We start from the raw sequence: 12,651 nt of genomic DNA, 5'->3' as shown, positions 1-12,651 counted from the left end.
GAGAAATGGCTTTCAGAATTATATTTAATCTACTCCTCACTCAATCTAAACTATATTAAGCTGTATCAACTGACCAGTATAAAAAGGAAATATTTAGGAAAATGTTTAAGTGGTTTAATCCCGGAATATAGGAATTTGTTCAATTTTATTATTTTAATTCATTAGGTATTTATAAATATATCTATGTGTAATTTTTGGATGCAAATACACGCGTAAATATTCCATATAGATATAAAACATTTAAAATAGCACATGGTAATTGGGTGTTTTTCCATTGTAGAAAACGACAAAATTTGCATGTATTTTATACAACAGTTGTCGAAAGATTTACATGATGTCATTTAAAAACTAATACGAAACTCAGAATAAGGGTGATATTCTTTTTACAATACATGGCCGCAGATTAGAGAAACATTTGGTCAAGAAATTTCAAACAAAATACATTCGCCTAGTCCATAATTCTATCGGAATTGATAGCAGTTTTATTCAAAAACATTGCTTTTCTTTTTAGTATGATTGAATTTTTAAACAATTTTGTTACATTCGTGACTAAATCCCCGACATAGAATTTCATAGCTTCGATGGTGGAATTTATTCTGTATTTGGTTTCCTCAAAAAAGCTTAAATTTTTCCTGGATTGAATTCACTTTGTTTTCGAAATCAAGTTTCTTACCAAAAATGCATTTTTGGCTTATCTTGCAATGTGAAGCTATGAAAATATCCATTCTAAATCTTGGGAACCTAACATCCTTGTTTTGAATTTATTTTTTAAATGTCTGAACAATAATATATACCTACCTAACAATAAACTAACGAAATATATATTTATTGTATCAGGTGACCAGCATTAAGGAAATAATTAAGAAACATTTTTAAGTTTAATTTCGGAAGATAGGAATTTGTTCAATTTTATTATTTTGATCCATTTGGTAAAATGTAGGTACATATTTATAAATACATTTGTTGTTTTTGGATGCAAATACACGCGTAGATATTCCATATAGGAAATTCTATATTTGAAACAGCACATGGGATTGGCAACAAGATTAACTTGTCGAAAACTACTACCTATATTTGCATGTATTTTATAATAGTTGTCGAAAATTTTACATGATGTCATTTAAAAACGAATACGAAACTAAGCTATTTTTGCAATATATGGGCGCAGATTTGAGAAATACTAGTTCAAGATATTTAAAACAAAATGCATTCAACTAGGCCATATTTTTGTAATCGCTAAATCATAGAAATACATAATTCTGCCGAAAATAATTGCAGTTTTACTCAAAAACTTTGCCTCTTTTTAGAATTTCTAAACAATTTTGTTGGTAGATTCGTCACTACCCTATATTAGAGAATTTAACAGCTTCGAAGGCGGAATTAATTCTGTATTTGGTTTCCTCTAAAAGGCTTAAATTTAGTTTGGATTGAATTCACGCTGTTTTCAAAATTCAAATTTCTTACCAAAAATGCAATTTTGGCTTATCTTGCAATGTAAAGCTATGAAAACCACATTTCTAATTGTTAAAACATTCTAAATCTTGGGAACCTAACTTTATACCAAAAGCATTTTATCCATGAAGGTATAACTAAATATTCCTAGCCTACATTATTTCTAAAGTATTTAACTACATAATTCAAGATATAAAATTGCTAACTTTTGTTTGATGTTTTATTATTAACCTAATATTTCTAGCCTACATTATTTCTGAAGTATTTTTATGTTTTAACCAATTCAAGATATAAATTTGCTATATAAAAGTTTAATGTTTCTTTCTACTAATTCAAGATATAAATTTGCAAAACAATTCTAGGTTCTACATTAATATACTTCCATATTATCCAAAACATTTAATAATTTACATGTGTATCCAAGTTCTGCGCAATAACAAAAACTTGTTCATACTACTTTTCTATATTAGCCACATGTCTAATATACTTGGCTAAAAAACACACTACAGTTTTTGAGGTTAAATCAGATTCAAAACAGAAAACGTGGTTTTCAATTGAATAAATTCAAACAAAAGAAATAAATACACAATAGAATTTTAGTTTTGTTCACTCCAAGCAATAATCCAAAGATTAACTCTTTATTTTAAAACAAATTTTGCACATGAATGTGTAAAAAGGTAGTTGAAAAATGCCTCCAGGCATACTGCAAAACAAGTTCTGAGACAACCGGGAAACAACAATTAAAACTTGAAGATGTCCATTTTATAGGTTTAACGTAATGCAAAAGAGAACCTGAAAATTAAATAAAAACAAATAATTAATAAAATATGCCACTATATAATATAAATGATATATTAGTTAATTTATGTTGTTTTTTGTGAAGGAATACTTACATTGTACTTGTCTAATATAGATCAATCAGGCAGTTTACTTGGAACGTGCACGCATCTTTCTGCGCTTACGCTTCAACCTACGCATACGCTTCTTACGCCACTATAAATAGAAATTAAGATAAATTATTAATTAAAATTCATTAAAACTTGCAATATTATTTTATTAGAAAAGAAAAAACACGTGTCTTTTTTGCACTTGGAAAATTTAAATTGCGATTAATGTTAAATAGAAATTGTTTAAATTTTTCTTTTAAATTCATAAAAATTAATATTTTTAAAGATTTATAGTTAAATTTATTTATATTTTCTTGTTTTTAACACAATTTTCTTAGTATAAAACACGTATTTCTTTTATGTTTTTGCACTTAAAAATACAAATGGCGTCCAAAACACAGGCGTTAACTGTTATACAGAAAAGTTGTATAAATTTTTCACATAATTCATAAAAAAGTTTTTAAATTTTTAGTGATTTATTAGTTCAATTTATTTTATATTTTCATGTTTTTTTTGTTAACACTTGTTATTTTTTTCCATTTGTTGCTTTTTTTTATTTAAACACTTTGATGTATATATATTTTATATTTAATAAAATTATTTTTTACCTTAGCTCTCATATTTCTTCTGTTGTCGAAGAAGTCTGAGAATAAAAGAAAGATGTAGCGGAAGTTCTGGTGTTCATCGATTTCGGTTGAAGAAATATTAACCCATCACAGTTGATAAAAGTAGTAAAAAGTGTTGTATTTGGCTTTATATAAGCAGTGTTGTATTTGTAGTGTAGGGAATGTGACAATAAGATGGCGCTTTCGGTTAGTGCAGAAAAGTAGAGGGCGCTGTTGATTAGCTCAGACAATTACTAAACAGTTAACAGTTGTTAACAGAAAAGGGAATTTTTTATGAAATTATCCCTTATAGGGAAATTTTTGTAGTGGGAATATTTTTGTAAAGGAATTTATGAATTGTTGAATTAGCTAATATACAAACCAATTTTTCTTTACTGTTGCCACAAGTTGTAGTGGCAACACCGCGGCTGACATCAGCGGCTGACGTCAGCCAAACCATTTTTTTTATATGAAGTTTTTACGATTTGAAATTGGGGGGTCTATCAGCCAAAAAATCCCATAAGAATTACACAGGCATCAGCCTTTGGCTGATATCAGCCAAATTGGCTGATGTCAGCCGGAACATGCTACCAATCTGGTAACATTTTATTATTTCTATTCTATTTTTTCTGCAAAATGCAGAAACGCCGGTTTTTCAATGGTGAAAAACCGGCGTTTCTGCCGGTTATCTCACTTTGTAATAGTTTTCCATAAAAATTTTTAAAATAACAAAAACACTTAAAATTAAACAATAGATAAGACCACGTCAGTGCGTGTGAATTTTCGTCAAAGCCCACCGCCCTTGTAAACAAACACTCGGCTTTGAGCCGAAAAGTTTGGACGTCTGAAAGATTTTATTTCATTAGACAAAAATTATAAATTTATTCGAACATTAAAAAACAATTTTGATTTGAACAAAATGTCTCAGTTCAATTTCTTTAACGAAATTAATAGTGCTCTACGAGAGCCTTTGATAGAATAAAACACAATGGTGAATTTTTTCCCAAAATTAAACACTTAAAAAATGTTTAAAACAAATTTTGCTGCTTATTTACTTAACTAATAACAATTTTCTTCCCATTTTCTTTTTATTTTGTTTGGTTATTTTTTGTTTGAATTTTTTATTGCAGACATTTTGTGTGGTTTCAAAACGATTTCGGAAAAATTATATACATCGCTTTACGGGCACAAAAAGTTTATTTCTATTTCATCCCTGGAGTGTGGCGAGACAAATATGCGTGTATATAGCAACAAATCAGTATTTCGATTATTGCGTTATGGCTACAATATTGTTTAACTGTATTTTTTTAGCCATGACCGAAACAGTCGAAGAAGCTGAGTAAGTTGACAACCGAGCTTCGAAAGAATTAATACATGTACAGCATTCCAATGAAAAAAAAAAAATAGAAAATCATAAGAACTATCCAAATATCATTACCTTGCATTAAATTTTCAGTCAGTCAGTCAATCAATCGATCAAGCAATCAAAACTATTAATTCTTTCTAACCTCTGGTTGTTGGAAATAATTTCTCTCTCTATCTCTGTGATTAACCACTCCACATTGATCTACACTTGGATCCGTGGGAATACGTGGAATAACGCCAGTGTTTGTATGCCTTATTTTTATTTAAAACATTTTCATTTACAGATATATCTTCCTAGCGATTTATACCATTGAAATGGTTATAAAAATCATTGCCAAAGGCTTCCTGCTCAATAAATACACATATTTGCGCAATCCTTGGAATTGGCTGGATTTTGTGGTCATAACCAGTGGTTATGCCACCATTGGCATGGATGTGGGTAACTTGGCCGGGTTGCGTACATTTCGTGTGTTGAGAGCTTTAAAGACTGTTTCCATAATGCCAGGTTTAAAGACTATTATTAATGCACTACTGCACTCATTTCGTCAGTTGGCCGAGGTCATGACGCTGACCATATTTTGTTTAATGGTCTTTGCACTATTTGCACTGCAGGTAAGTTTTGTTTGTGGATATTTCTGGTATTTGAAAGGATATTTTATTTGTTTTCTTTTCCCAACAGGTTTATATGGGGGAATTACGTAATAAATGTGTTAAAAATGTACCCGATGAGTGGTCGAATACGTCTGATCTTGAATGGAGATTGTAGGTTTTATTTTTTTTTTCTCAAAAACATTTTCCATTTTATTTAATACTCTCCTTCCTTCACCTAATTGGACTTTTTTAAATAACATTGTATTGTCTTTTTTTAGATGGATCAACGATACTGAAAATTGGTTGTATGACGATGAAGAGCTGCCCATGTTGTGCGGTAATTTAACGGGTGCTCGTCATTGTCCAATGGGCTATACGTGCCTGTGTGTGGGCGAAAATCCCAATCATGGTTACACGAATTTCGATAATTTTATGTGGTCAATGTTGACCACATTTCAATTGATAACGTTGGACTATTGGGAGAATGTGTACAATATGGTGTTGGCCACGTCGGGACCAATGAGTGTGTCATTTTTTACAGTGGTTGTGTTTTTTGGTTCATTTTATTTAATTAATCTAATGTTAGCCGTAGTCGCTCTAAGTTACGAGGAAGAAGCCGAAATAACGAATGAAGTAAGTAATGAAATGCAACAACTCAACATTTATTGTGTATTTTATATATTCCTTCTTGTTTTTAATTTCGATTTTAGGAACGTAAAAAAGACTTATTGGATCATCGAGATGATTCGACATTTAGCTTCGACCCGTCCGTTCTCAACGTTAAAAAACTGAATAAAGGTAATAATAAAAAGAAAATCGATTCGCGCAAGGGTGTATTATTGGCCTCCTACAGTAAAAAGAAGACTCGCAGAAAAAAGCCCACCAAAGGTACGGGCAAAGAAGGCGGCAACGCTACGGACAGTAATGGCAATGGAACGGTTAATATTTTTAATAACAACTCTTTAAATAAACAAAAAAAATTAAAATTAACTAATATCATTTATCTATTCTTACAGCATCACAGTAAAAATGATTCACTCACGCCAACACCCAGTCCCAGTCCACGTCACAGCAGCTGTGAACGTCCTACCGATTTAGCCTTGAAATGTGAACATACGGACGAACAGACTTCACACAAAGACACACAACAGCAGCAACAAATTCGCCAATCGCGCATTTGTTTTCAAGACGATATAGAAAAGAATCCCAATATGTTGTATCCATCACATCCCCTGATGCCCAGTCGCCAGGCTAGTTCGAATTCGAGCGGTGTGAATCGTGAGTCGTCACAAGACGATTCGGGCGTTGTGGATGATCATGAGGATCATGATGAACAGGATATAACGGCTTCCGAAGTGGTTAATGTATCGGCGGCCGATACACAAAACGATCATACGACTGTAACGTTGGCGCTGTCGCCGCGTGAGGTGCGTTTGATAAAGTGCAATGGTAATATAGCGCGCATTAAAAAGCATAATATTTATGCTTTACATCCGGAATATTCTTCCGAAATTGTTGTAATCGGTAAGTAGTTAAGAAATGATTTTTGAAATCTATCTATATCATCTTCTTCTTCTATCTATATACATAAAAATCAAATGTCGTTCGTTGGTAATTGTATCAGTTAAGAACGGCCGGACCGATTTAGACAAATTTTTTTTAAAATATTGGTCATAGTCCAACTTAGGTTATTTATGAAAAATTGACCACGCCCATTTTTACGCCCACTTTTTTCGATTTATCCAAAATCGGAAAACGGTTGCACCGATTTGGCTAATTTCCTAATTTTGTAAATCACGTCACCAAAGTGGGACCTATTAGTGAATTTTCCTTTATTAGAAATGATTGCAAATGTTTCTCTTTAAAAATATGTAACTTTATACAATCTTCATGCCTTTATATACATATGTCTTTTTATATTCCAGATGATCTTCCTGATCGCAATTGTGATAGATGTGTTCAATGTTGCATTGACTACGAGGGTTGGTTGCAATTTCAAAATTGCCTCTACAAAGTTGTAAGAGATCCATTATTTGAATTGGCCATAACGCTGTGCATTGTATTGAATACAGCATTTTTAGCCATGGAACATCATGGCATGAGTGAGAGTTTTCGCAATGCCTTGGATGTGGGGAATAAGGTGGGTTATATCTATACTCGAATTACTTTCTATAACATTTGGCATAACATTTTCAAAATTAAAGGTTTTCACTTCCATTTTCACCTTTGAGTGTATCATTAAATTGATGGCCCTGTCCAAAGAGTTTTTTCTTTGCGGCTGGAATATTTTCGATTTAATTATTGTTACGGCTTCCTTGTTGGACATTATATTTGAGCTGGTCGATGGTTTAAGTGTTTTAAGGGGCTTGAGATTGGTAAGTATTTATTTAGATTATTGTTTTTATGATCCTTTGATAATGTTTCTTTATTTTTCTACATTCAGTTAAGGGTCCTTAAACTGGCTCAATCTTGGACTACTATGAAAGTATTATTGAGCATTATTATTTCGACAATTGGTGCTTTGGGTAATCTGACATTGATATTGGTCATTGTCATTTATATATTTGCCGTTATTGGTATGCAACTATTTTCAAAAGACTATACCCCAGAGAAGTTCGAACCAGATCCAGTGCCAAGGTAATATGTAATATAATCAAACAAACGATGCTATAACCATAGATAAATACACTTAGATCAGAAACTCTCCTGTCAAAGACTTAACTCAGTTGTCAAAAACCTTAGTGGTGAGAATGCATTAGTAAAAAAAAACTAAACACACAAAAACACACTCATATGTGTGACGATTTTGAGTAATTTTACTGTTTACGTTTTTTTTCTAGTTTCCGTTCTATGTGTATTTCTCTATGGTTATAACATTAACTTATGTTTTGGTTAAAATGACAAACCCTTTTTAAAGGGTTTATTATGTATACTCAAGAATTTACCAAAAACAGTAAAGACTAATAATTTTTTATAGGGGCCAAAGGTCGAATTTTTTGGAAATTTTAAGTTTTCCATAAAAAGTTAACGAATTTTTATTATTTTTTGGAATTTTAGATGGAATTTCAATGATTTTTTCCATTCATTTATGATGATTTTTCGTATCTTATGCGGAGAGTGGATAGAACCTCTATGGGATTGCATGAGAGCTGAAGAAGAGGTAAAATTTTAATTTTTATATAATAAAACATTAATTTTAATACTTATTTTGTTGCAATTTCAGCAAGGTGCCTCCTCCTGCTTTGCCATTTTTCTACCCACTTTGGTGATGGGCAATTTTATGGTTTTAAATTTGTTCTTGGCCTTGTTGCTCAATAGTTTTAATTCCGAGGAACTCAAGTCCAAAAAAGAGGTATAATGCATGCTATTTTAGTTAACCTTACCTTACTTTACATTTATTTTTATTTTAAATATTTTAATGTCTATTTTTTTTTGGTTTGAATCACAATTCAGTGTCATTTAAATGTGCGTTTTATTAATGATTGATTGTGATACTGAGAATATAAGAAAAACAAAAAAATAAATAAAATGTGCCAGCTCAGTATGTGTGTTTTATGTAATTTTTAATAACAATTAAAATAAATCAATTATTTTTTTAAATAATTAAATAAAACCAGGGAGAAATAAAATAAAAGCAGGATGACAAAGTTTTCCAGCTTAAATAGTTTCATGTAAAACTTAAAAAATGAAATATTGTTTTAAAGGAATTTGTTAATGTTAGAATTTTAATTGAATTTAAGAGTTTTTCTGTTGGAAATTAAAATTATCTGCTTTGCACTTTAAGTGTTGTCGTTATATACTTTGTTTAGTATATTTTTTTTCAGTGTAATTAGATGTTCAACAAGTAAACAAAAACATACATATGCATATAAATAAAAGGTCTTAAAACAATACCTTCAACAGAATTTTAATAATTTTTGTTAAGAAAACTTAATTTTGATTGTAATCGGTTTGCAATGAGTACAAAATAGGCTCTGAGTTTCTGTGCCAGTAATATTTAACTTAAAAAGTAATGTTAATTCCTTTGCAATTTAAACTCATTTTAAAATGTTTAAAATTCTGGCCTTTTATTATATGAATTTGTAGTTACAGTGAGCGATATTAAAAAATGAATTAAAATATAAATTGAAACTGGTTTCAATTACTTTCATAATTCAATTAATTACTCGTGTGCTCAACAACGAAAAACAATTTAAGGAATTTTAGAAGTTTAGAAGTTTAAACTGTAATGTGCGTTTTATTCCTAATTGAAACCAGATTTTAGGGTTTTCCCATATAAATATCGAAGTATTTTAATGTCGTTCACTGTATTTATATGATATTTCCTATAATATACATAAATAATAAATTAATAGTTGCATTAATCATTATTTTGCTATATTATATTGAATTTTTTAATTTAAATTTAAGTTTAATATTAATTATATTAATAATGTTAGATGTTTTGAGATTGAGAATCATAAATTTTGATGTAAAAAGTCTCGTTTGTGAGAATTTTATTTAAAAACAAGTAAGAAATCGTTATTCGGCTATGCCAAAACTATCAGGCCAATTATGAATAAAAATTCCCCGGGAGTTTTTTCCCTTTTCCCATTTTTCCTATTCAAATTCAATGGGAAAAAACTCCCGGGGAACAAACTCCCGTGGAATTTTTTATTCATAATTGGGCTGTATATTATCTTTATCATATTTATTTCTATAGAACAGTTTGTGTATAACAATTTCGTATATTGAAAATTACGTGTATAACAGTTTTTTGGTAGAACATTATAACAAACAAATTTTGTTTGCAGAAATTTACTAGTTTACTATTTTTTCTATAGAAAATTTTGTGTATAACAGTTTTTTCTATAGGAATTTTTTGTATAACACTATTTTCTACAGAAAATTTTGTGTTTTACAGATTTTTAGAACATTTCCTGGAAGAATGTAAAGTGAAAAGAGAATCGAATAGGTTTTCAAAAAGCCTGCAACGTGTTGCAAATTTTAGCGTTGGGGTATTTTACAATTGATCATAGTGAATGTTAGGTAACAGTGGGACCAATCGGAGTCCCTACTGTGTAGGGCAATAAGTATAAAGTGGTAATAAATCTATTTCTTTTATAGCCATTTTGCTAGATTGAAAAATGATATACGAACGAATCGCATAACCATGAAAAAAATCAAAGTCAAAATTTTGAAAAGAGTATACAAATTTTTGCTTTATTTTTAAATTTGAAAATGTTTAACTTATTTGATAAGTACTAACTTCAGAAATTACATTTATAAATCGATATTATCGTGCGCCCTATTTTAGTTTTTTTTTTAAAACAAAATTCTAAGTTTTCAAAATTCTTTACAATCATAATAAACAAATTTATGGGAATTGATTTGCCATTTAATTGTTGCCACCCATTTAAAAACGTGGACAGTTAAGCATATTTTGTAAAACTAGTATTTTATTAAATTGGATAAAATTCATATGAAAATTAATTTTTTAAAATATTTTTTTCTATTATTCATTAAAAAAATTACAATATTTTTTAATATCAAACATTATTATGATACCTTAAACGTGCAGTCATATTGTAACATAGAGACGAGACGTAATTTTCAAAAACCTAACTCTTGCAACAACAAAATACATGCTAGTCAATTAGGGTATTCACACGGTAGTCATAAAGTCGTATGTCATAAAATAATAAATCGTAAAAATATGACTGCTGTGAGCAATCCTCATAAGTTAGTGTCAAATTTGAGTCAGCCGATAAAAGAAAAAACCAATATAATTATTTTAAATAAAAATGCCAAAAACAAGTGAAACAAGTAACATATACATATCGTACCCATAATAAAACAATAGTGTATAATTTTTGCCATTTCGAAATAATTGAGTTTAAAATTTTTCGAATTGTTTTTTTTAAATTTTTAAAAATTTATTTCATTTTAATTTTTTTTTTAGTGAAAAAAAAATTCGGGTTAAAAAATATTTTTTTTTTATATTTTACTTGTATAGTTTTATTTATATAAATTAACTGAAAAACAAACAACATAATTAATTATATTCTGAAAAAGGGAACAAAATTTAAAATATTTACTATTTCGATACTGTGGAACAATGGAAACTTTTAAACTTCTGCAAGAAAGAAGTGTAAAACGAAAATAATATTTAAAAGATCGATGTAAAAAGCATCCTGTTTACAGTTATTTTATTTTATTTTTAAATTCTGGTAATTTTTCACAATTTCTTTTTCTAAATTTTTCGCATAATTTCTTTTTTTAAAAGTTAAGATTTGTGAAGAATTAAAAAATAAAATAATTAACGATTTCAAAGGTGGTTTAAAACAAAAAAGTATCTGTGACAAATATTCAATAAATAAATCAGCAGTTTCAAAAATTATAAAGAAATTTCGTGAGACCGGTTCTATAAAAACTCAACATTTAGGTTGAAGACCTCGTAAGACTACTCCTAGACAAGATAATTTAATAGCGAGAGAGTTCAAGAAATTCCCAAAAATAACTCCTCGAGAGGTTGTTAATAGCCTAAAATTAGAAATAAGTACCCGAACAGTTAGTCGCAGGGCAAATGAGGCTGGTCTTGGTTGCTATCGTCTTGTGAAAAAAACACCCATTTCTAAAAAGAACCGTTCTGCTCGTCTACAATTTGCCAGGGATCATTTAAACTGGTCGATACAGAAATGGAATACTGTCCTCTTTTCCGACGAATCGAAATACAATTTAAGAGGCAGTGATGGGAGAACATTTGTAAGACGACCAAAGGGAAAAGATTAGATCCAAAGTACACAAATAAGACTGTAAAGTTTGGCGATGGCAATATTATGGTATGGGGATGCTTTTAAGGGCAAGGTATCATTTCAATTCATATTATAAAAGATACCATGACAGGTATATGATACTGAACCATATTAAACGATGTTATGTATCCATACACTGAGGAAAATATGCTCCTAGTTTGGTGATTCCAACACGACAACGACCAGAAACACACCTCTAGGGTTGTAACCAAGTGGTTACAATCCAACGAGGTACGTGTTGTGAAGTGGCCTGCCCAATCGCCAGATCTCAATCCCATAGAAAATCTATGGGAAATTGTAGATCGTAAAATAAGGACCCAAAATTACACCAGGAAGGAAGATTTATCGGAGGCGGTTATAAGGGAATGGTATAATACTTCAAAGGAGACCATTGACTCTTTAATTGGTTTAATGCATCGTCGATGTGCAGCAGTTATAAAAAATAAGGGATACCCAACAAAATATTGAGTTATTGCTAAGTTTAGACCTTATTTGTTAAAATAATACCTAAGTTTCCTTTGTTTTGTCAATGCCTTAATAAAGAAATCCTTTAATTTTGTTTTCTCATTTTTAGAATTTAATCAATTATGTCCTTTGTTTTTTGTTAAATTAAGTTAATAAAAGTATACAAATAAAATACTACAAAAATGTTAAAATTTTTTAAAAAATTATTTCAGATTTTAGGCCACTAATGAAATATTTGGAATAGTTTCCATTGTTTTTTCAACCACTGTATATACTTTATAGGGTCGGAAATGAAAAATGTAGAAATTACAAACGGAATGACAAACTTATATATACCCTTCTCACGATGGTGAAGGTTATAATAATGGTGTATATGCTTATACACCAGTGATGTTCAAAAATAAAAATGAAGATGTATTCGTGAGAGAGCTACCCAGCAAACATAATGTCAAACACTTAAAATAAAAACAAAATGAAGAATGTTTAGATTTA

The 12,651-nt window shown here is 29.8% G+C and overlaps 1 protein-coding gene and 1 long non-coding RNA gene across 2 annotated transcripts in view; one reads left to right on the top strand and one right to left on the bottom strand.

Moving 5' to 3' along the window:
- NaCP60E (Na channel protein 60E) overlaps positions 1–12,651 on the top strand; it is a 152,527-nt gene that overhangs the window by 104,391 nt on the left and 35,485 nt on the right. Inside the window, exons 2-12 of the mRNA XM_065512938.1 lie at positions 4,075–4,283; positions 4,594–4,921; positions 4,989–5,071; positions 5,179–5,533; positions 5,611–5,838; positions 5,917–6,424; positions 6,826–7,040; positions 7,105–7,275; positions 7,344–7,537; positions 7,958–8,060; positions 8,124–8,252. Coding sequence (XP_065369010.1) covers positions 4,075–4,283; positions 4,594–4,921; positions 4,989–5,071; positions 5,179–5,533; positions 5,611–5,838; positions 5,917–6,424; positions 6,826–7,040; positions 7,105–7,275; positions 7,344–7,537; positions 7,958–8,060; positions 8,124–8,252 — 2,523 coding nt within the window. The remainder of the gene's footprint in view (positions 1–4,074; positions 4,284–4,593; positions 4,922–4,988; positions 5,072–5,178; positions 5,534–5,610; positions 5,839–5,916; positions 6,425–6,825; positions 7,041–7,104; positions 7,276–7,343; positions 7,538–7,957; positions 8,061–8,123; positions 8,253–12,651) is intronic.
- Positions 2,047–3,035, bottom strand: LOC135960455 (uncharacterized). The gene is made up of 3 exons (XR_010576579.1): positions 2,948–3,035; positions 2,346–2,445; positions 2,047–2,244 (listed from the first exon to the last, which is right to left on the bottom strand). It is a non-coding gene; the product is annotated as an uncharacterized LOC135960455 (long non-coding RNA).

The sequence above is a fragment of the Calliphora vicina genome, chromosome 5 (genome assembly GCF_958450345.1).
Source record: "Calliphora vicina chromosome 5, idCalVici1.1, whole genome shotgun sequence".
NCBI classification, from domain to species: Eukaryota; Metazoa; Arthropoda; class Insecta; order Diptera; family Calliphoridae; genus Calliphora; species Calliphora vicina.
The sequence above is the reverse complement of the archived record's forward strand: the minus strand, read 5'-3'. Positions and strand labels throughout refer to the sequence as shown.